This window comes from Aquarana catesbeiana, linkage group LG06 (assembly GCF_042186555.1).
Source record: "Aquarana catesbeiana isolate 2022-GZ linkage group LG06, ASM4218655v1, whole genome shotgun sequence".
Classification (NCBI taxonomy): domain Eukaryota; kingdom Metazoa; phylum Chordata; class Amphibia; order Anura; family Ranidae; genus Aquarana; species Aquarana catesbeiana.
In genome coordinates this window covers 311,406,820-311,430,067 of record NC_133329.1, presented here as the reverse complement: position 1 = coordinate 311,430,067, position 23,248 = coordinate 311,406,820, and the positions used below count along the sequence as shown (strand labels likewise).

The following is a 23,248-nucleotide window of genomic DNA, read 5'->3' as shown; positions in this document are numbered from 1 at the left end:
AGCCTAAAGCTGATTGGCTGCCATGCAAAGCTGCACCAGATTTTGCACACTCCAGTTTTAGCAAATCAACCCCACTGTGTACTAAAAGGTGTCCCTCATTATCATTTAAAAAAATTGGAAGATATGTAATTCTTCCAATGTGAAAAAAAAGTTATAACAATACATTGTTCACGATCGTATTATATTTACATCAAATACATAAAGGCAGAGCTTGTGCTTAGTGAAATATTAGTGATAGTGGTAAATTACACATTTATCATATAGCACCAAAAATATATGCAGCACTTTACATATACTGTACATTCACATCAGTCTCTGCCCTCAGAGAGATAACATATATACTAGAAGCCATTTAGAAAGGAACCCATTAACATACCAACGTGTCTTTTGGTGGGTTAGGAAAAACACACACAAGCACTGTAAGAATATACAAACTTTGGGATTTGAACCGGGGGCCCCAGCGCTGCAAGACAGAAGGGATAGTTACTATGCCACTTTCTGTGGTCTCTCCTCATATAAATTTGGCTAAGTTTACATCTGAAGTTGGGAAGGGGGGTGGTTGAGCCTCCTTTTTACCTCCTTCCCACCCCAGCCATTTCCCCTTTAGACTGCAAAGGCAGCCAGAAAGGGCTGTATGCTTGCCGCGACCTTGATGCTTTGGGGCATGACAAGCATTATACCCCCTGTTGTCTTCGGCGGGCAGTACCACCTGCCAACCCATTCAACTAAAGGGGGCTGTGCACTGGCTTTTATAGGTTAAAAGAGGCAGTGAGCAGGCAACATATTGCCTCCTCACGAGGGCAATGAGCCCTTACTATTTTTATTTCCCCTGTATAACATTTAAAAATTACTGTAAAAATTTTAGAAGCAGGAAACCGAAGATCTTAAAAAAGAAGTAAAAAAGTAGAAATGTGTGATAAATTAGAGCAGGCAGCCACTCTGCTCAGTGATAAGCAGCAGATAGTTTTTTATGACTGGTGGGACCGGTAATAAAGGAATGAAAAGGTAACACTGACTGCCAAAATGTTTTCGTAGAGTAAATCGGCACAAGTGCTGCAGGGAGCGGACACTTCCAGACAGATTGAAGAACGCTGTGTAGAAGGCGTGGTGTGTCTAGAGAAAGAGAGAGACAACATGGAAACTGAATTATCTGACAAGACAGGTGTATTGTATCAGGCCTCATGTATGGTGACAAGTATCACAAAAACATACAGCCATTTCATTTGTAAAAAAAGATTTTTTTTGCTTGAGTGACATAAGAAAAAAATTATAGTTTTATCTGTCGTTCACATTGTATGTTGAGCTGCTTTGATCTGTGTAGAGCTCAGACATGTTCGCACAGCCCACGTGCCCGCGCCCGCCGGGAAGCTGACACTCCGCAGCGCTAATCACAGACAGTGAGACATTTCTCGATCTGTGCAGCCACGGATCGGGAAATGTCTCATTGCCTGTGAATAGCGCTGTGGAGTGTCAGCTTCCTGGCGGGCGCGGGCACCTGGACTTGCGAACACGTCTGAGCCCATCCTTAGTGTAGAGCAACGCAGGCTCAATGCAAAGGCACATAGAATGTATTTGTCTTCAATGTTTTCCTGTTCACACCATACAGGTGCCTTGGGATTATCAAATCTAATTGGAGGCAGTGTGCATTTGCAGGTGTGAATGCACCCTTAATGCCCCGTACACACGAGCAAAATTTCCGTCGGAAAAATCTTGGGTAGTTTTTCCAACGGAATTCCGCTCAAGCTTGGCTTGCATACACACGGTCACACAAAGGTTCTCTGAACTTTCGACCGTCAGGAACGTGGTGACGTACAACACTATGACGAACCGAGAAAACGAAGTTCAATGCTTCCGAGCATGCGTCAAATTGTTTCCGAGCATGCGTGGTTTTTTGCACGTCAGAAATGCATACAGACAAATGGAATTTCCAATAGGAACTTTTTCTGAGGGGAAAATAGAGAACCTGCTCTCAATCTTTTGCTGGCGGAAATTCCGCCAGCAAAAGTTCGATGGAGCATACACACGGTTGGAATTTCCGACCAAAAGCTCACATCGAACTTTTGCTGGCGGAATTTCCGCTCGTGTGTATGGGGCATAAGTAAGGAGGCTGCCATTGTATTAGCTGAATTATTATATTGTGTATCAAAATACATTATATTTGATCATAGATATCATATCATATATCATAGATATCGTTTGCGAGCCTATTTAGACTTCTACATTGCTGTAATGCACAGCACAACACTTCTGTATATACCATGCATTGCCATTCTTTGTGAAGGCCATCCCAGTGTAATATTACAATACAGGTCAACCTCAGCACTACACATCACACATGCATTGCCAGGCACATAGGTTGTAAAAAAGGGTTATGAATGCGCTTCCCTAACCATCTCAGCTCCGGAAGATTTTACCCCCTTCATGACCAAGTCATTTTTTGCTATTTAGCATTGCGCTACTTTAACTGGTAATCGCAAAATCATTCAATGCTGTACTCAAACGAAATTTATATTTTTTTACACAAATAGAGCTTTCTTTTGGTGGTATTTGATCACCACTGTTTTTTTTATTTTTAATTATATAAATGAAAAAAGACTGAAAATTTTGAAAAACAATATTTTCTGCATTCTTCTATAAAAACATCCAATTAAAAAAATAAAATTGCTTTGTAAATTTAGGCCAATGTGTATTCTGCTACATAACTTGGGGAAAAAAAAACAATAAGTGTATATTGATTGGTTTGTGTAAAAGTTAGAGCGTGATCAGTGACTTATAGTGGGACTGTGATAGTGCGGCGAGCAATCTGACACTAACTGATGCTGGGTGGGAACTGACTTACTGCCGCTGACATCACACCAATGCCCTGTACACACGATAGGATTTTCCGATAGAAAATGTGTGATAGGACCTTGTTGTCGGAAATTCCGACCGTGTGTGGGCTCCATCACACATTTTCCATAGGAATTTCTGACACACAAAGTTTGAGAGCTTGCTATAAAATTTTCCGACAACAAAATCCGTTGTCGGAATTTCCGATCGTGTGTATACAAATCCGACGCACAAAGTGCCACGCATGCTCAGAATAAATTAAGAGACGAAAGCTATTGGCTACTGCCCCGTTTATAGTCCCGACGTACGTGTTTTACGTCACCGCGTTCAGAACGATGGGATTTTCCGACAACTTTGTGTGACCGTGTGTATGCAAGACAAGTTTGAGCCAACATCCGTCGGAAAGAATCCATGGAATTTGCTGTCAGAATTTCCGATCAATGTCCGACCGTGTGTACAGGGCATTATACAGCGATCAGTGATAATACTATACACTGTCACTGCACTAATTACACTGGCTGGGAAGGGGGTTAACATCTAGGGCGATCAAAGGGTTAACAAGTGTTAATGTGTGCTGCTTTTTACTAAATATCTCTTTGTCTCTTTGCATGGATAAGAAACAAAGAGATTGTACCCTCTGTACAATTTCACTGCTTAATTCTCCAGCATTCTCAGAGATCATTCTTCTCTGAATGCCAGTTTATGAAGCTTTGTAGATAGCTTTTCCTTTGGAGGAGTGAAGCGATCTACAAATGCTTAAAACAGTGGAGAACGGCCCCTGATACTGGAATCTCGTGAGACAATACGAGATTACAGTACCAAAAATTCATTGAAACACAGAGAGGTCAGTTTATTAAGCATATATATATATACATATGTATATACATGTGTATATTTATGTATACACATAAATATGATAGGGGGAATGGTTACTGTCTTGGGGGGTCTGATCGAGGTAGAAGGAAGTTAATAATCTTCCTTCTTCCCCCTCAGATCCCCCCAGATTCTCTCTTCACTCCCCGATTCTTCACCTCCTGAGCTGGTGAATCGGGGAGTGTGAATTCTGACTCAGATCGCCAGTGAAGTGCTGAGATCGCAGCTTCATAAACTGTCCGTTTCTGTGTCAGTCAATGAGGATTCTCAGTGTGCGGAGATCATCGGCGGGAGAACATGTTCTCCCCCGATTTTCTCTGATTGACAAACTGTTTATGGACTGTGTGGGTTTCCTTTTATTCCCCCATTCATACTTACCTAGTTGGATGCAGCATCAGTCCGATGCTGCATCTGTCCCCCGGCGCCTCTACATTGAAAACCAAGCGATCGAACAGAGCAGTTTTCACAGCTCTGTGAGCAGGGAGCTGCAGTCTGTCAGTCACAGCTCTCTGCTCATCTCCCTCGGCGCTCATTGGAGCGCTGAGCTGTGGAGGGGCGGGGGGTGGCCGTCTCAGGCTCTCAGCGGCTCGTAGAGAGGCTGAGCCGGGTGTCAGTCCAGGCATCTGGCGGATCCAGACTTTATTGTCATGATGACGCGGTCCCTGGCCTGATTCCTGTGACATCAGCAGAGAGTGGACTTCAGACCGGTCTCTGCTGAAAAGGGGTCACAGGAGTACAAAACAAATTGCACTCCTGTGATCCATAGGAGAAGCCCAGCCAAATGAGCTTTGGCTGGACTTCTCCATAAACCGCTTGCCAACCTGCTCACGTACATTTACTGTGGCAGGTCGGCTCTCCTGCGCAAACCGATGTTCGCACGATCAGTGTGTACAGAGGCAGAACTGGGAACTGCCTATGTAAACAAGGCGATTCCCGTTCTCCCAAATGACATGTCAGAGATCTTCTGTTCCCAGTGACCAGGAACAGTGATTTCTGTCATGTCCCTGGTAGCCCATCCCCCTACAGTTAGAACACACCCAGGGAACACACTTAACCCCTTGAACGCCCCCTAGTGTTAACCCCTGCCCAGCCAGTGTCATTTTTACATTGATCAGTGCATTTTTATAGCACTGAACAATGTAATAATGTCACTGGTCCCCAAAAAGTGTAATTTGGGGTCAGATTGGTCCGCTGCAATTTGGCAGCCCCGCTAAAAATCAGATCGCCGCCATTACCAGTAAAAACAATAAAAAATAAATAAAAGTCCCTAAATCTATCCCATAGTTTGTAGATGCGATAACTTTTGTGCAAACTAATCAATATACACCTATTGCTATTTTTTTACCAAAAACATGTAGAAGAATATATATTGGCCTAAACTGATGAATACATTTGTTTTTTTATATGTATTATAGCAGAAAGTAAAAAAAATGTTTCTTTTTTAAATTGTCGGTCTTTTTTTGTTTTTTTGCAAAAAATAAAAACTGCAGAGGTGATCAAATACCATAAAAAGAAAGTTCTATTTGTGGGTAAAAAAGGACGTCAATTTTGTTTGGGTACAGCATCGCATGACTGCGTAATTGTCAGTTAAATCGGCGCAGTGCCATATCACAAAAAATGGCCTGGTCATAAGGGGGCAAATCCTTCCGTGGCTGAAGTGGTTAAAGTATATCGAAACTTTATCAAAACTTTTTTAGTTTTGAATAGAGTAGAAATTGATTAGAACACTTGTAATTCTTATTGCTGTCTATGTCCCTGTTAGGGAGATTGACCCTCTTTATTTGTCCTGTTTACCATTATTGTTGAAATTGAAAGTAAAAAAAAAATCCCAAATTTTGGGTGGTCCCCAGAAAAGTAATAGTGGGGAAATCTTTCAGTGGGGACATTTGTTCTATTGACCTTGTGGTTCCCAATGAATTCCCTTAATTTACAGAGATTTCCTCTCACTTCCTGTTTGGCTTTGGGACAGGAAGTGAAGGGAAATCTCCACAATGGGACAAAGATGGCGGGGAGAAAAAACCTGACAGGGGTTATAACCCTCCCTTACTCTATCCAAAAGGAAAAAAAGTTTTGCCTATAGTTCTTCTTAAAGTAAACCTTCACCCTCATCACATGCCTGACGAAGGGGCCCTGCGTGGCTCTGAAACATTGCACTTGTACCTTTGTGATGTGATCTCTCTGGAATGAAAGTTATGGACAACATCAGCTTCCCAATGCATAGCTCCCAACTGTCCTTGATTTGGAGGGACTGTCCCTGAATTGGAGCAATGCCCCTCTGTCCCTCATTCCTCTTCGTTTGTCCCTCATTTTGGTCTGATCCATATAGATGTATATAAAATGAGAGAAGTGGGCATTAATTAGTGCCCACAGGATGGGATTGTGGCGGTCACTGTCCCTTTAAATTTAGGAACCTGACAGGCATGTGGATTCCAAGTAGGAAAAACATGATTCCAGGTGGGAAAAACACATGTATTCTGGAGCTATACACATGTCTGGGGGCTATATAAGACCCCCGCTCCAGTCACAGTTGACCCCATAGCGGCTTGGCGAGCTCCATAGGCTATAATACCGAGCTTTAATACAGGAGCTCGCCTGTCGTGTAAGGTCATGAAGACGCTAGTCGGAAGGGTCCTCGAGAAGGCGGCGTCAGAGGGAGGAGAAGAGTGGCTGAAGAAATGCCTGGCGGATTTGGAAGCGGAGCTGGCACTGGATGCGGGGATGGAAGATCCAGCGGCACATCCATCGGCCCCTGAGGTGGATATCGAGCCGGTCCCACCACTGCCTGAGAATCCTCCAGCCACTCAGCGCACTCAAGCCCACAGGCAACAGCGAAGCCACCCGCCGGAGCGACATACCACGTCAGCAGCTTCTCGTGAGGAAGAGGAGTCCCGCCCACGTGACAATGAAGCCAATGACGTCACAACGCATCAGCGCAGTGGCCAACATATCCAGAAGAAGAGGAGGGTGTTCTCCCCGTCCTCCCTCCGTGTCAGAGATGGATGGGGCAGTGCTCATGGCAGAAATGTTCCTTTTTCTTTACAGGTACCAGGGTCATCGGTTGCCGTGGCGACAGCGTCGCATGTGTCCAGGCTATCACAGCTGGACACCGTGCCGACTCCTCAGCTGCCAGAGTCTCCTGCAGGAACGGTTGCTTTAAGTACAGGCACTCAAAGCAGCAATCTACTGGATGAACAATCACCTCTAGGAACCATTAAAGCTGGTGAGTCAGCACAACAGTATTTACTCACACAATTGCTTAATTCCTTATCTAGAGTTATGGATTCTTTAGGTAATCCACAATTGTCTGTACCTGTCTCATCTCCTGCTAATGTTTGGTCTACTAATAATCCAATGCCTTTTACTTCACATGCTTCTGTTAATACTACTACCATTAGCAATGCAAGTAATCTGCTAGTATATCCCATGTGTTATCTCAGGTTCCTGAAACTTGTTTTAAAGAAGGTATTACCATTTGAGATCTCACCGTTAGGTTTTCATTTAGCATCAAATACAAAAGAGAAAATATGGAAAGGTGAGTTTATTGATCTCTTAACATTACTTCCAAGTACAAAAGATTTGTCTATTAAAAATGATAGAAGAACTGATGATGAGGACAGGCGTCGTACAGCTCCAAGGTCTTTTCATAATTGGTTACAAGCTTTTTGTATTTTTTCGGCTATAATGAGCGAAAAAATTCCCAGAAAAATGTGGTGGTTTATTTCAACATCTTGAACATATTCTTGAGGCCTATAACAATTTTGGCGGTTTTTGGTTGGTATAACTAATCATTCTGTCAAAAAATGTCTGTTTACCCTAAACTCAAATGGGGGATGAAACATGTTGGTTTATGGTTAAACCTCATCCTTCCCCAAAAACAAGTTTTTGCAAAACAACCGCTTGGGAATCAAAATATTTCTTCAGTATATAAAAAGGATGTTTGTTACGCTTATAACGAGTCCCAGTGCAAATGGTTGACATCATGCCGTTATAAGCATGAGTGTTCATTTTGTTTTGGGACTCACCCTTTATCCAAATGTTTTAAATGGACCTATTCCCACACTCAGACCAGGGACAACTCCAAAAGCTCACACACCAGTGAAGCTGGAAAAAATGTACCTGTGGCTACTTCTCTATCCAGACAAGGAGAAGGCGGAAATTTTAATTGAAGGCTTTTCTTTAGGTGTTAAGCTTCCAGTTTTTTCTGGATCCGGGTGTCATATGGTAGATAACCTTTAATCAGTTTTTATTCATAGTCAGGTGGTTAGACAAAAGTTGATAAAGGAAATCGCAGCTGGCCGAGTGGCTGGCCCTTTTGTCTCTCCTACTTTCAAAAATTTTCATATATCTCCGTTAGGTTTAGTGCCAAAAAAGGAGCCTAATTCTTATCGATTGATTCATCATCTTTCTTTCCCAAAAGGCAGTTCTCTGAATGATGAGCTTGATAATTCGTTATCATCTGTAACATATGCCAGTTTTGATGATGCTATAAATCTTATAAGTCTTATAAATTATTTTATTTTGCTTATAAGGAAATTTGGTATTGCAGCATTATTAGCAAAATCTGATATAAAGTCTGCTTTCAGGTTACTGCCTATTGCCCCCGAATCTTTTAATTCCTTGGGTTTTTGTTTTGAAGGTTATTATTCTATGACATGTGTTTACCAATGGGTTGTTCTTTATCATGTCAGTATTTTGAAACTTTTGCTACCTTTTTACAGTGGGTTCTTTTGCGTGAATCTGGCTGTGATGGAATAATCCATTATTTGGATGATTTCCTTATTATAGGACCTCCTGATTCTCCATTATGTGCCTTATTGTTAAAATTATTCTTAGCCATTGCTCAAAATTTTGGCTTTCCTATTGCATTCGAAAAAACTGTCCTGCTCTGGTTATCGAATTTTTGGAGATCAACATTGATATCACATTGTTTCAGTTTCAACTTCCTTTATTAAAGATTTCTCGGATTCAAGCGTTAATATGCCTCTTTTTGTGTAGAAAAAATTAATTTTTATTAAAAAAACCTTAGTCTTTTTTGGGATTGTTAGCCTTTGCTTCTCTGATTATGCCTGTTGGCAGACTTTTTTCCAGGAGACTGCCACTGGCTATGTGTAGGTTTAAATCTCCTTTTTTGCATATTCGCCTTACTTCGGATCTCAAGGATGATCTTTTAGTATGGTTACAATTCCTTATGTGTCTGACCTTTTTTCAGGAAGAATTTGTTTTTTTAGCAGATATGGCGCACTCATTGGTGCTGTGGCTCTTGGCCTCCTTTTTTGGGTTTCTAGTAAACACACAAAAAACATTGTTTTGTTGGAACTGTTTCCCATAGTGGTGGCTCTCGAGTTATGGGGTGAATTTTTTGCTAACAAACGGATTTTAGTTCATTCAGATAACAAAGGAGTGCTTTTTGCGTTAAACTTTCTTTCTTTCTTCTAAATCTGTGTCTGTAATAAAACTTCTGCGCTATTTTGTTTTATTATGCTTAAAACTGAATATTTGGGTTAAAGCAAAGTATGTTCCCGGTAAACAGAATGTGGTAGCTGACGCATTGTCTTCTTTCCACATAGCTCGTTTCAGGCAGCTTTTTCCCGAAGCGGACCTAGTTGGTTACATGTGCCCGAGTCATCTATGGGATTTGATTTAACCCCTGTTTTTTTGGCTATTCACTATTCTATTGCTCCTAAAACCTGGACTGAATATTTAGTTGCATGGAAACGGTGGCTATTGTTTAATGAAGAAATGGGTTTCTCCGGTTTTTCACCTACTGAACAAACAGTATTAGCATTTCTTTGTTCATTCATGCAGAAAAAAATTTCTTATAATCATATTAATAAGAGTTTGGCAGGAGTTTCCTTTTTCTTAAAACTTCATAAATTGCCAGTTTGTACTAGTTTTTTCTCCGTACGTCAAGCACTTAAAGTTTATAAGAAAAAACTTTTACACCGGATATGCGTAGACCCATTTCTTTAGATCTCTTAAAAAATATTTGTTTAACAATTCCAATGGTGTGCTGTTCAGAATATGAAGCGTTGTTATTCATTCAGATTTTGTTCTAATTGTCTTTGCAGCGCTTCGTATCTCTGAGATGGTCCCAATTAATAAAAAAGGTAATTCATGCTTACATTTTGATGAGGTTTTAATTTCACAAGGTAAGGTACAGGTTTTTATCAGCAGATCTAAGACAGACATTACCGGTAAAGGGCATTGGCTCACTTTACATGCTTGTGGCGACTCCATTATTTGCCCTTATGAGGTGTTTTCTAAATATCTTTCTGTTAGGCCTTCGTGTTCGGGTAATTTTTTGGTCCATTTAGATCATTCCCCTCTTACTAAATTTCAATTTCAGCTTTATTACAGCGCTGTTTATCTCATTTAGTCCTTTCTCACCTTAAATTTTCTTCACACTCATTTCGCATTGAAGCCGACACAGAAGCAGTTAGATTGGGCTTTAATGATACCGTTATTATGCGGTTAGGGAGGTGGGAGTCCAAGAGGTTTAATCTTTATGTTCTCCCTAATTTATCTCTTTGATGCCTTAGGTTCCAAGTCCTACATTTGGATTATTGGACATTTGTTTGTTTATTGGGCTCACAAAAGAGCATCCCAACGCTGTTATACTTCAAACTTATCTTTATCTCCTGCTTCTTTTAAAGTTCTTTGGAGGGGCATTTGTGGGCTTCAATGGACTAATCTTTTCTTTCACCTTTCTGTGTTGGCTCAACTTTGGCCCTCTCCAACTATATTAATAGTTCATCTAGGTGGTAATGATGTAGGTAAACAATCAATGTTGGATTTGGTCTTTATGTTATAACAAGATTTGCATTGCATACAACTTTCCTTTCCTGGTACTTGAGTAATTATTTCTGAGATGGTTCCGCATCTTGTTTGGTTATCTTCTTCAGAGACAAAACCTTTGGAAAAGATTAGGAGGCGTGTGAACCATGCTATTGAGAAGTTCATGCATTTTTTGGATAGCTTCTCTTTCAGACATATACATTTAGAAGGAGGTTTTTCTGGCCTTTACAGACAAGACAGAGTTCATTTGTCTGATGTGGGCCTGGATATTTTTAATCTGGGTCTCCAAAATATGATTGAATTGGCCGCGGTGGTGGGGGACTTTTGCTGAATGTTTTTTATTTATGGTACTCGCTCGAGTTCTATGACTGAGCGAGATATTGATAGATAATTAAAAAAAAAAATAAAATTAAGTTCTATTTATTGATGAATTTAATAAAGATAAGGATTAATAAAGTTTATGTTTATATACCAATAAAGGTGCCGTGGCCATTTTATCACCATTTAAGAATTGTGTGTGTTTGGATTATTTTCTTTACATAATGTTCTTATGTACAGCCTACATTCCCATGAGAGAAGTGGGCATTAATTAGTGCCCACAGCATGGGATTGTGGCGGTCAAAAGAAAAAAAAAACATTTTTTTTTGGTTACTGTCCCTTTAAATTTACGAACCTGACAGGCATGTGGATTCCAAGTGGGAAAAACGTGATTCCAGGCAGGAAAAACGTGTTTTCTGGAGCTATACACGTGTCTGGGGGCTATATAAGACCCCCTCATCTAGGCTCCAGTCACAGTTGACCCCATAGCGGCTTGGTGAGCTCCCCTTCCCTCCACCTTGTCGCAGCACCTGTTATGTGGTTTGTCACCCTTGGATCAAGGGGGGACTTTTGCTGAATGTTCTGCAGATCAGCAGGCTGATCGGAAAAAAAAATAAAGGGATTCCCCCACCTACACAAGGTGGATGGGAGAATCCTCCCTGCTGTGCTCTTGCATCCTGACAGAGGGACTCCTCCGTTTTCAGAATACACTGATCAGCAGCTGCAACCGCTGATCGAGAAAAAATTTGACAAAAGTCAATCGTTAGAGCATGGGAGTCCAAACATGGATTGAAATTTGGTTCCCTGCTGAACCAGACAAATTTTGAACCATCTATGCCCAGCCTAAGAGGAAAATTCCCTTTATTTTGGAAGCCTTCCACTAACTTCCTGTTTCGTCTTTGGGACAGAAAGTAAAGGGAAATTTTCCCAATAGTACACAGACAACAACAAAAAAAAAAAGCAGTGAACTTAACCCCCCCACCACTCTAACCAAAATGAAAAAAAAGTTTAGGATTTACATACACTTTAATCATTTGGCTAACCGTCCCACTTAACACAATACTTTCTCATCTAAACCTTAAAGCTCAAACTATCCCCTAATATAACCCTTTACATCTAGCATCTCCTTAAGGTTCATCATACACAATACAATCTGAGCTTATGATCTTTGTTCAATAAACTTTAGATTTACCAAAACATGTATCTAATTGGGCAGGCACTTGCACTACATGATTGTTGGAAGATTCAAATAGATTGTACAATGAGACTATAGCATGTGTGTTGAGATTAAAACTTAAATCAGAACTAAAGCTGTACTCACCTTTCATCCAACGTTCCCTGTCCCTCACCAGCACCAGCATCTTCTTCTATGTGCTGGTTCTTGGCCATCTTCATTGGCCTGTGCTGGATGACGTTATTGCTACGCATGCGCAGGAGGTTGGCACACAGGGACCAAGCCTGTAAGCTGAACTGCACATGCGAAGCTCAGTTTACATGCCAGGCATTGCTGAGAGTAGGCAGGTAGGTACATTTTATTGCAAAGGACACATTGCATGCCTCTTCTGTAATAAAAAACCTGACTGCTTACAGTGAATAACAGTGAAACTATAATTCCGCTTTAAGGCTGGCCTTAAAGGGTTAGAATCTCGGCCAGTTCAGCAGGGAGATTCAAACCATGTATGGGCAGGCTGAATTACCAAGTTGATCGACTTGGCTACAACCAGCCTGATGGACTTTACATACAATTATCGCTAATGGGTGGTATAGCCGCTAGTAGCAGTAGTAATTTTCTTCTCCCCGTGGGGACGGCTCGGCACGGCGGGAGGGATTCCCCTGTCAATACTGTGGCTGCAGGAAAGAAATTTGCTCCGTGTATGGCCTGCCTAAGTTCAAATTGGGCACTAGAGGGAGTTGTCAATAGGCAATGCTATAACTTTGCTTGGTGCTTAACAACAGTTGAGATAAGATATTGGGCACACACAGAGGGCACTGTTGTCAATCAGTTGGTCAACGTGATTGTGAAAAGAAGCAGAAAAGCACAATGAATGTGTAGCACTGCCAAGCAGGAAACAGAGCCTGAGTATGTAATGAGTAAACATGGCTGCCCCCATATACATACATATACATACATAGTTACATAGTTACATAGTTACATAGTTAGTAAGGTTGAATAAAGACACCAGTCCATCCAGTTCAACCTGAGTGAGTGTGTGTCTACAACCCTGACCCTTGTCCCTAACCCTGTACATCGCACACTCACATCAGTCCCTACCCTCAATCCAAGGTCCCCATTCATATACTAGGGCCAATTTTGGACAGAAGCCAATTAACCTACCAGCATGTCTTTGGAGTGTGGGAGGAAACCGGAGTACCCGGAGGAAACCCACGCAGGCACAGGGAGAACATGCAAACTCCAGGCAGGTGGTGTCATGGTTGGGATTCAAACCAGCGACCCCTTTTACTGCTAGGCGAGAGTGCTAACCACTGCACCACTGTGCCGCCCCTGTGCCGCCCATAGATGTGAAAATCTTATTTAAATATATGTGAGCCACATTGGCCAGGATGGTATGATTTATACATTAGAGAGCCTCACCTGGAAGACATCGTCTGGAATATCCTTTCTCCATTTGCTGTAGATTTGTAGGCTTAAGTATGAATTGTAGAGCAGAGAAATGACATTGGGGAGTCCAGAACAGCATTGCAGCACCTGTCCAACACAAATTAATATTATGTCATTGATATGGCTGACATACAAATGGCCTGCCAATATCTGCCATGGTGCCATATAGTGCAGTGTATGGATCATAGAATTATTGTCTTGAGTATAAAAGCATACAAGCTGGAAATATAAATGTAAGTATACAGTATATGTCATGATTGAAATATAGGGGCTGCCATTGCTGGACTCCTGCAAATGCTGGTTGGCTGTGTCTGGCCTATTGGAGTCACTGACCCAAAACAAACATGAACCAAAAAGTCTGAGACAATGCATGGTTCAAAGAGTCCTGCTGCCAAAACATTAGGATAGCAACCAGGCAATAGTTTAAACAGAGCAGCCGCTATACTCCAATGTCAGTGAAAAAAAATCATTTTATTGTGCAAGCAATCAAATCACATCTTCATCTGGATACATACCCCGAGGTCGAATTCAAGTGTAGTCCATCAAGGTGTATGTTACTGTGTGCGTAACCACAGTGTGTGGTAACACATGAAACTCCATTGCTGCATTGAGATGACATTCATTATGAATGGCATTCTATGCAGAAGGCATTGCACCTGTGTAGCGTGTCACAACATTACAAAAAAGCGTGACATGCGATTATATGCACATTGCATTGCAGTCCAGTCATTTGAATAGGCTGCCTTAATGTTACGTACATGAACCACTTCAGCCCCGGAAGGATTTGCCCCCTTAATGACCCAGGCCATTTTTTGCGATACGGCACCGGGTCATTTTAACTGACAATTTTGCGGTTGTGCGACATTGTATCCAAACAAAATTGATGTCCTTTTTTACCCACAAATAGAGCTCTCTTTTGGTGGTATTTGATCACCTCTGCGTTTTTATTTTTTGCGCTATAAACAAGAAAAGACCAACAATTTTGAAAAAAAAAAATCTGCTATTATACATATCCAAAAAAAAATATATATATAAAAAAACCAAATGTATTCATCAGTTTAGGCTGATATATATTATTCTATGTATTTTTGGTAAAAAAAAAAAAAAAATTGCAATAGGCGTATATTGATAGGTTTGCGCAAAAGTTATCGCGTCTACAAACTACGGGATAGATTTAGGGACTTTTATTTATTTTTTATTGTTTTTACTGGTAATGGCGGCAATCTGTGATTTTTAGTGGGACTGCGACATTGCGGCAGACAAATCTGACCCCAAATTACACTTTTTGGGGACCAGTGACATTATTACATTGATCAGTGCTATAGAAATGTAGGGCTGCAACTAATGATTATTTTCATAATCGATTAGTTGGCCAATTATTGTTTCGATTAATCGGTTAATAACCTTAAAGAAAGTGTGGTGTATAATTTAGTTAATATGTAACGTTTAAAAAAAATGGCAATTTATTCTTAAATATCTCTATGCAGCGGTAAATATAAATAACCAACTATATGGTTAGAGAGCAAAATCTCTAATCCAATCTGAGAATAATGGACAGAAGAGATATACTGTATATATTATTAGAGGAGATATATACTATTAGAAGAGATATACTGTATACACTATTAGAGGTTGAATCTGGTAAATATCATCATACTCAGAGATCTTTTTTTTAAAGAAAAAAAAAAGTTAGATTGTTTTGCAGATTTTCAAACAGAACTGTAATATATTATATGCTGGCCATACAAAAACAATGTCTTCCTTAAAAAAAAGTCATTTTAGGAACATTCGTTCGATTTTCGAATCGTTAGAGGGGTCAAATGGACATTCGTTTTCAACCACAGTGGTAGGAAAATTTAGAAATAATAGAAAACTGCTTGGTCAAAGAAATTTTCAGACCGTGTACGTGGGTTTTGTTCAGAAATTACATTCAATTTAAAACAGAATGGTAAAAGCAAGTGAAAATTTCAAACAACATTCTTTCATTCAGCGAATGTCCAAAGATTTTTCGTCTGAATATTCTCGTCTGAAAATTGATCCATGTGGCCAGCATAAGGCTCGGTACACACCTATGCAGTTTGCTTTTGATCTATTTCTACACTGCTTTTTGCTGTGCATTAAGTACAGTACAGAGTGCCCCAATAGCAAGGTAAAGAAAAGTTCTGCCTTTAGAACCACTCACTTCCTGCCCAGGACTACATCTCCCATGAGGCATTGCTCCTCACACATTCACAAGTTCTCAGGCACTTACTGACATGTATGGATGATGTACTGAGCTGTATGTGTGCTGCACTGTATTTCCTGATATGTCAAGAAATAACATTCCTGTATGCAGGCCAACTAATCGGCTGGCCGATTAATCGATTGTGAAAATAGTATTATGAAAATCGATTCATTTCATAATCAATTAGTTGTCGATTAATCGTTAATCGATTAGTTGTTTCAGCCCTATAAAAATGCACTGATCAATGTAAAAATGACACTGGAAGGGAAGGGGTTAACACTAGGGGGCGATCAAGGGGTTAAGTGTGTTCCCTGGGTGTGTTCTAACTGTAGGGGGGATGGGCTCACTGGAACATGACAGAGATCACTGTTCCCGATCACTGGGAACAGAAGATCTCTGACATGTCATTAGGGAGAACGGGGAATCGCCTTGTTTACATAGGCAGTTCCCCATTCTGCCTCTGTACACAGCGATCGCAGGTCGCCGGTAGACATCAAGTCCGCGGGACCCGCTGTCCTCCTTGCATGGACGGACATACAGGTACGTCGGTTCACACAGGAGAGCTGACCTGTCGCAGTAAATGTACGTGAGCAGGTCAGCAGGTGGTTAACATGCAACATGACACATGTTGAGGCAATGCAAAGAAGTAAATGGACCTTTATGCTTGTAACTGTATTGCAGGGCTTAATCCCAGATATAACAGCCAGGCTGCTAGCAATCTCAGAAAGTGAAATCATTAGTGGCAGCAGCCTACATATACGATTCTCATGACAAGTTTTGCTTAATAGTCTCAATGCCAGTACAGCTGCCCAATCACGACAGTTGGATGTTCAGTAAAGCTTTAGCAGCTCTGACACCTCAAGCCTTTTGTGATGCTGCGTTTATACCTGGCCCATAACACTGGATTCTGTGTGTTTGAAAGGAGACTTCAAAAGAGGCCTACATAGAAATGTGGAAGCTGACCAAAACTATTTTGTTATAATTTTCTCTTTATTCTTTCTGACCAATTCATAAAGGGTCTTTTGCTACATTCCTATAGTGTGTCTATTAACACATTTTGCCAATTTGCCAGCTGACACGATGCAAAGATTTTCACATGGCCTGCTATATTCATAAAGTGGCTTAGATATGAGTTTGGTGTATTTGAGATGCTGTAATATGCGCAGTATGTTGGGAGTCAGGGTATGATGGAGAAGACTTATTCCCTGTACACACGGTCGGACTTTGTTCGGACATTCCGACAACAAAATCCATGGATTTTTTCCGACGGATGTTGGCTCAAACTTGTCTTGCATACACACGGTCACACAAAGTTGTCAGAAAATCCGATCGTTCTAAACGCGGTGACGTAAAACACGTACGTCGGGACTATAAACAGGGCAGTGGCCAATAGCTTTCATCTCTTTATTTATTCTGAGCATGCGTGGCACTTTGTCCGTCGGATTTGTGTACACACAATCGGAATTTCCGACAACGGATTTTGTTGTCGGAAAATTTTATATCCGGCTCTCAAACTTTGTGTGTCGGAAAATCCGATGGAAAATGTGTGATGGAGCCTACACACGGTCGGAATTTCCGACAACAAGGTCCTATCACACATTTTCTGTCAGAAAATCCGACCGTTTGTACGGGGCATAACAGTCCTAATTTCTTAACAAATATATTGAAAATACACTACTTTTCCTTTTGCCATTTTCTGTGCACAACAATGAAAGGTTGGGCTAGTTTTAAAAAAGGATATTCCATATTTCATACCACTCCAAAGATTATTTGGCTTTTATAAATTTAGAGTAAAACATTTGTCAGCCTGGTTCTGAAAGATAGCGCACAAAGAAAACCTATGAGGTGAATGTATAGAGGTATATGTATCTGTATAGAACACTTTGGGGTTAATTTACTAAAGGCAAATAGACTGTTCACTTTACAAGTGCTCTTGCTCCAGAGCTTAGTAAATGAGAGGACACTCTGCTGACTTCCATCATCCAGTCATATGCAGCACCCTCCTAGTTGGTAGTAGGCTGCTAGATAAATTTAGTTAGCTCCTCTGTAAGCAGAGCAGGGGTTGATTGCTTTAGGCTGTTCAGTGTCTCACAGGCTACTGTTCTGTTGCTTCCCCCTGTCTTCTGGAGAGTTCTGGAAATATAGTGGGAGAGAGAGCCAAACAGGCAGCCTGAATATTTATGGGTATCTGGCCAATCCCTGGAGAGGTGTGTCCAGTAGGTGGTTGGAGAGCATATAAGTTGTCTCAGGGGTGGCAGCCAAGGTGCAGAGTTCCAGCATCCAGCCTGCTGGAGGGAACCCCTGTGCGGGGGGCTCTGCCTGAGAGTAGAAGCCAGAGGAGTCCTGGGAAGACATCAAGGTCCCCGCTAGGCTTAGCTAGGGGCCCTACCAGAGACAGAGAGCCTGGGTCAGAGTCTAGACGAGAGCCAATAGAACAACAGTAAGGTGTGACTCATCTTACAAGCCAGTGCTTGGTGCAGCCAGGAGTTGAGTAAACAACCAGAAGTGTGCCATATTGTTAAAGTGCTTAACGCAGCCAGGAGCCGTGCAAAACAGTCAGGAGTTGTACTAATTAACCAGGAGAAAGTACAGTGCAGCCTAAAGTAATACAATACAGCAGGAACTTTGTACAGAGCAGCCAGAAACCTAGAAGTCCTCAGGTACTACTATTGGAGGTATCCCATGCTCCCATCCCTGCCTAAGTTCCTGTTCAATAAAAACCCTAAAAAGAAACCTTTAGAGTTTAGACTGATTCTTGAGCCAGTTTTTTTTTCTTTGCATGTATTCTTCGTAAAGTAAAGCTTTACCTCGTTTACTAAGCTCTGGAGCAATTGCACTTGCAAAGTGCACAGTCTATTTGTCTTTAGTAATTCAACCCCTTTATAATTAGGCCCAATTGTCTAAACAATTACATTTTTGATTTATTACCTTCCCAAAAGCTTCTGGATAGACACATCTGGCACCGTGATTGAGCAGGGCACATACAGAAAGATGAGGCCTCTTCTGCCTGTAGATCTCTGCATTCTGCAGGACACAACTAAGGGGTTGGACACCATTATAATCTGCAGCATTCACATCCACACCGGCAGCTAGTAGTAACTCTACCAGGCGGTTTTCAGCTTTTCGGCATGCATGATGTAAGGGTCTCCTTTCCTGCTGGTCTTGAGCCTCTGGGTCTGCACCTTTCTTTAATAGAAGTCGACAGATCTCGAGACGGCTTTCCTCTTCACCACCTTTGTCCGTGCATGCTGCAATCAAGGGAGTCTCACCCTCGCCATTCCTGGAATTGATAAGTGCTCCACGACGTAGATACAGATCAACATGATCCAAAAGCCTAAGTCTTGCTGCAATGTGCAGTGCGGAATCTTGTGTTGTGTCTGTGATCTCATTCACAAGGGCTCCATGCTGCAAGAGTAATTCTGCACACCTAAAAATGTAGAAAATGACACTTCCAACATTTGTCTCTAAATCTAGACAGTAATATATATTATCCCTTTAAGAGCTGTAATATTAGGAATGCCTTTAAAGCGGCAACAAACTACAGTACCCCAAATTGTCCATTATCAACACTTTAAAAGCCTTATACAGGTCATCAGTTAACTGTAAATGATGGCCCTAGATTTATAACTTTCACTCTGGCATGCAAGGCAATATGTACGACAATTGCTGTTTTTTTGTACATGGGCACACCTGGCATACTTATTTTTGTAACTTTAGTTTTTTTAAACTTTTTTGACCTAATTTTATTGCAATCACACATCACAATAGTGATAGTGTGATACTGATCACTTCCAGCAGAAAGCAGAGAGTGAATGTACGACTATGGAAGCACGCTTAAAGGCCTATGCTGGCATTTTTTTGCTATTCTGCACTATGCTACTTTAACCCCTTCCCGACCAGCAGCCGCAGTTGTACTGCAGCAGGTTGGCTCCCCTGGGCAAAACTACGTAACTGTACGTCGGCTCGCCTTTTAAGCACTAGGGGGTGCGCGCGCCTGCCTGCAGCGCCTGAGCCGATGCGAGTGCCTGGCGGGCGCGATGACCTCCGAGCAGCCACGATCGCTCGTGACAGAGTGAGATCCAGGATCTCTGTGTTTAGGGGAGAAGAGAGAGATTGTGTGTTCATACCAAGTATGAACACCGATCTCTCTCCTTCCCTAATCAGTCCCATCCCCCTACAGTTAGAACACACACTAGGGAACACAGTTAACCCCTTGATCGCCCCCTAGTGTTAACCGCTTCCCTGCCAGTACATTTATACAGTAACCAGTGCATTTTTATAGCACTGTTTGCTGTATAATTGTCAATGGTCCCAAAAATGTGTCAAAAGTGTCCAATTTGTTGACCACAATATCGCAGTCCTGATAAAAATCGCAGAATACGGCCATCACTAGTAAAGAAGAATAATAAAAATGCCATAAATCTATTCCCTATTTTGTAGATGCTATAACTTTTGCGCAAACCAGTCAATGTATGCTTATTGCGATTTTTTTACCAAAAATATGTAGAAGAATTTGGGATATTTATTATAGCAAAAAATAAAAGATATTGTGGTTTTTTTTCAAAATTGTCGCTCCTCTTATGTTTAAAGTGCAAAAAATAAAAAACGCAGAGGTGATCAAATACCACCAAAAGAAAGCTCTATTTGTGTGAAAAAAAGGACGTAAATTTTGTTTGGGTACAGCGTTGCACGACCGCACAATTGTCAGTAAAAGCGACGCAGTGTCATATCGCAAACAATGGCCTGGTCATTGAGCAGCCAAATTTTCTGGGGCTGAAGTGATTAACTGGTAATTATACCCCCCAAAAAATTGATGTCCTTTTTTCACACAAATAGAGCTTTCTTTTGGTGGTATTTGAACACCACTGTTTTTTTTTTTTTGCTACATAAACAAAAAAAGACAAATATTTTCTACTTTCTGTTATAGAAAATATCCAATAAACTCAAATTTCGTCATAAATCGAGGCTAAAATGTATTTTGCTACATGTATTAGGTAAAAAAAAAATACCAATAAGTGTATATTATTTGGTTTGTGTGAAAGTTATAGCATCTACAAACTATGAGATGTATACTGGAATTTACACAGCTTTTACTTTCTGACTGCCTATCACATTTTTCAGGTGCTAAAATACCAGGGCAGTACAAAAAACCCAAATGACCCCTTTTTGGAAAGTAGACACCTCAAGGAATTTGCTGAGAGCCATGTTGAGGCCATGAAAGATTTTATTTTTTGTCACAAGTTTTTAAAAAATGACTAAAAAATTTTTTTCACAAAGTTATCAATTAAATGATATATTGCTCACACATACCATGAGTATATGTGGAATTACATTCATTAAATGTGGAAATACATGCTGCTGCTTCTCTAGAGTATGGGGATACCACATATGTGAGACTTTTTGGGAGGCCCGAAAACCAATGACCGCCTTCAGGCGTTCAAAGGGTGTAATTTCCTCACTTCATAACTACCTATCACAGTTTCAGAGTCCTTGAAATTCCAGGATAGCACAACCCCCCCCCCTCCAAATTTTTGGAAAGCAGACACCCCAAGATATTTGCTGAGAGACATGTGGAGTCCATAGAAGATTTTAATTTTTGCCACGAGTTTTTGGAAATTAAAATAAAAATATTTTTTTACACAAAGTTGTCACTTAAGTGATATATTGCTGACACATGCAATGGGTATATGTTTAATAACAAATAACACCCCAAAACATATTCTGCTACTCCTCCCGTGTATTGGGATACTACATGTGAGAGAATTTTTGTCAGCCTAGCTACGTCCAAGTCCCCAAAATCCAATGACCACCTTCAGGCTTTCAAAGGGTGTATTTCCTCATGTCATTTCCTCACCACTTATCACAGATTCGGAGGTCCTAAAATGCCAGGATAGTACAAACACCCCCCAAATGACCCATGTTTGGAAATTAGACACCACAAGGAATTTTATAAGAGGCATAGTAAGTTTTTTACAGATCTCAGTTTTTGCCACAAGGTTTTGAAATTTTAAAAAAGAAAAGAAAAAATACATTTTCATTTTCTTCTTTCATTTTCCAAAAACTTGTGCCAACAAATTAGATCTGCAAAATATTCACTATCTTAGCAAATACCTTGGGGTGTCTAGTTTACAAAAAGGGGTCGATTGGGGGGTGGTTGAACTGTCCTGGCATTTCAGGGTCCCTGTTATAGGTGGTCAGGAAGTGTAATGGGGAAATATTGCCCTTTAAAAGCATGAAGGTGCTTATTGGATTTTGGTGTCCTGTACATGGTTAGACTGCCAAAAAGTCTCTCCCACATTGTATCCCCATCCCCAGAAGTAGCAGAATGTGTTTTGGGGTGTAATTTCACATACACACATGACATGTGTGAGAAATATCTTATTAATGTGACTTTAAATTAAAAAAAAAAAAAAAGTGTAATTTTTCAAAAATTTGTGGAAAAAAAATAAAATCATTCATGCACTCAACATGCCTCTCAGCAAATACCTTGGGGTGTCTACTATCCAAAAAGGGGTCATTTGGGGATGTTTGAACTGTTCTGGCATTTTATTCCCAACATTAGAAGCTTATGCCACACATCACCCACTCTTCTAACCACTTGAAGAACAAGCCTTTTCTGACTTATTGTTTATATAAAAAAAAATATTTTTTTTTTAACGCAGAGGGGCCCTAGAGAATAAAATGGTGGGTGTTGTAATTTTTTATGTCACACAGTATTTGCACAGTGGTTTTCCAAATGCGAATTTTTGGGAAAAAGTACACTTTTTAAAATTTTAATGCATAAAAGCACAATATATTGCTCAATTGTTTGGTAAAATATAAAAGCTGATCTTATGCCGAGTAAACAGATACCAAACATGATAATCTACATACGTTTTTAGTATACAGTGACGCTTTAAAAGCCTTTACAGATTACCACTTTGGATTTACACAATTGGTCTAGTGCTAGAAATACTGCCCTTGATCTGACGTTCATGATGATACCTCACATCACTGTTTACATACCCTAGACATGTGCACTGCCGAAAAATGTGTTTGTGTTAGTTTCATTCATTTTTTTTTTTGGAAATTCGAAAATCCGTTAAGTGGAAATATTCGTAAATTCGTAAATTTGAAAATTCGAAAATTCTAAATTTGAAAATTCGTAAATTCGAAAATCGTAAATTCAAAAATTCGTAAATTCGAAAATTCAGAATTCGGAAATTAGAAAGTTCAAAATTTGAAAATTAGACAATTTGGAAATTTGAAAATTCAAAAATTTGGAAATTCGAAAATTAAGAATTCGACAATTCGGAAATTAGAAAATTCAGAAAATCGAAAATGTGAAAATCCGAAAATAATAAAGGAAAATCCCAGAATTAGAAAGAATGAAAATCCAAAAATTCAAAATAATAACTAATAATAACTAACTATTAAATTATAAGTATTGGAATTTCCTTTCAAATTTGGCTGTTAGTGAACGTAACGAATTTATCTGAAGTTACGAATTATCCGAAATAAAGAATGCCGCATCTAAACAAATGGAATGGAACCAAATAATAATAAATAATAATAAGTTTTTATTGTTATTACTGTTATTTATTATTATT

General features: G+C 40.3%; 1 protein-coding gene across 1 annotated transcript in view; it reads right to left on the bottom strand.

The window, feature by feature from the left end:
- Nucleotides 1-433: 433 nt before the first annotated feature.
- ASB18 (ankyrin repeat and SOCS box containing 18) overlaps nucleotides 434-23,248 on the bottom strand; it is a 57,214-nt gene continuing 34,399 nt past the window's right edge. The window contains exons 3-5 of the mRNA XM_073633647.1: nucleotides 18,588-19,086; nucleotides 13,409-13,522; nucleotides 434-1,113 (exon numbers count right to left, since the gene is read on the bottom strand). Coding sequence (XP_073489748.1) covers nucleotides 922-1,113; nucleotides 13,409-13,522; nucleotides 18,588-19,086 — 805 coding nt within the window. The 3' untranslated portion in view covers nucleotides 434-921. The remainder of the gene's footprint in view (nucleotides 1,114-13,408; nucleotides 13,523-18,587; nucleotides 19,087-23,248) is intronic.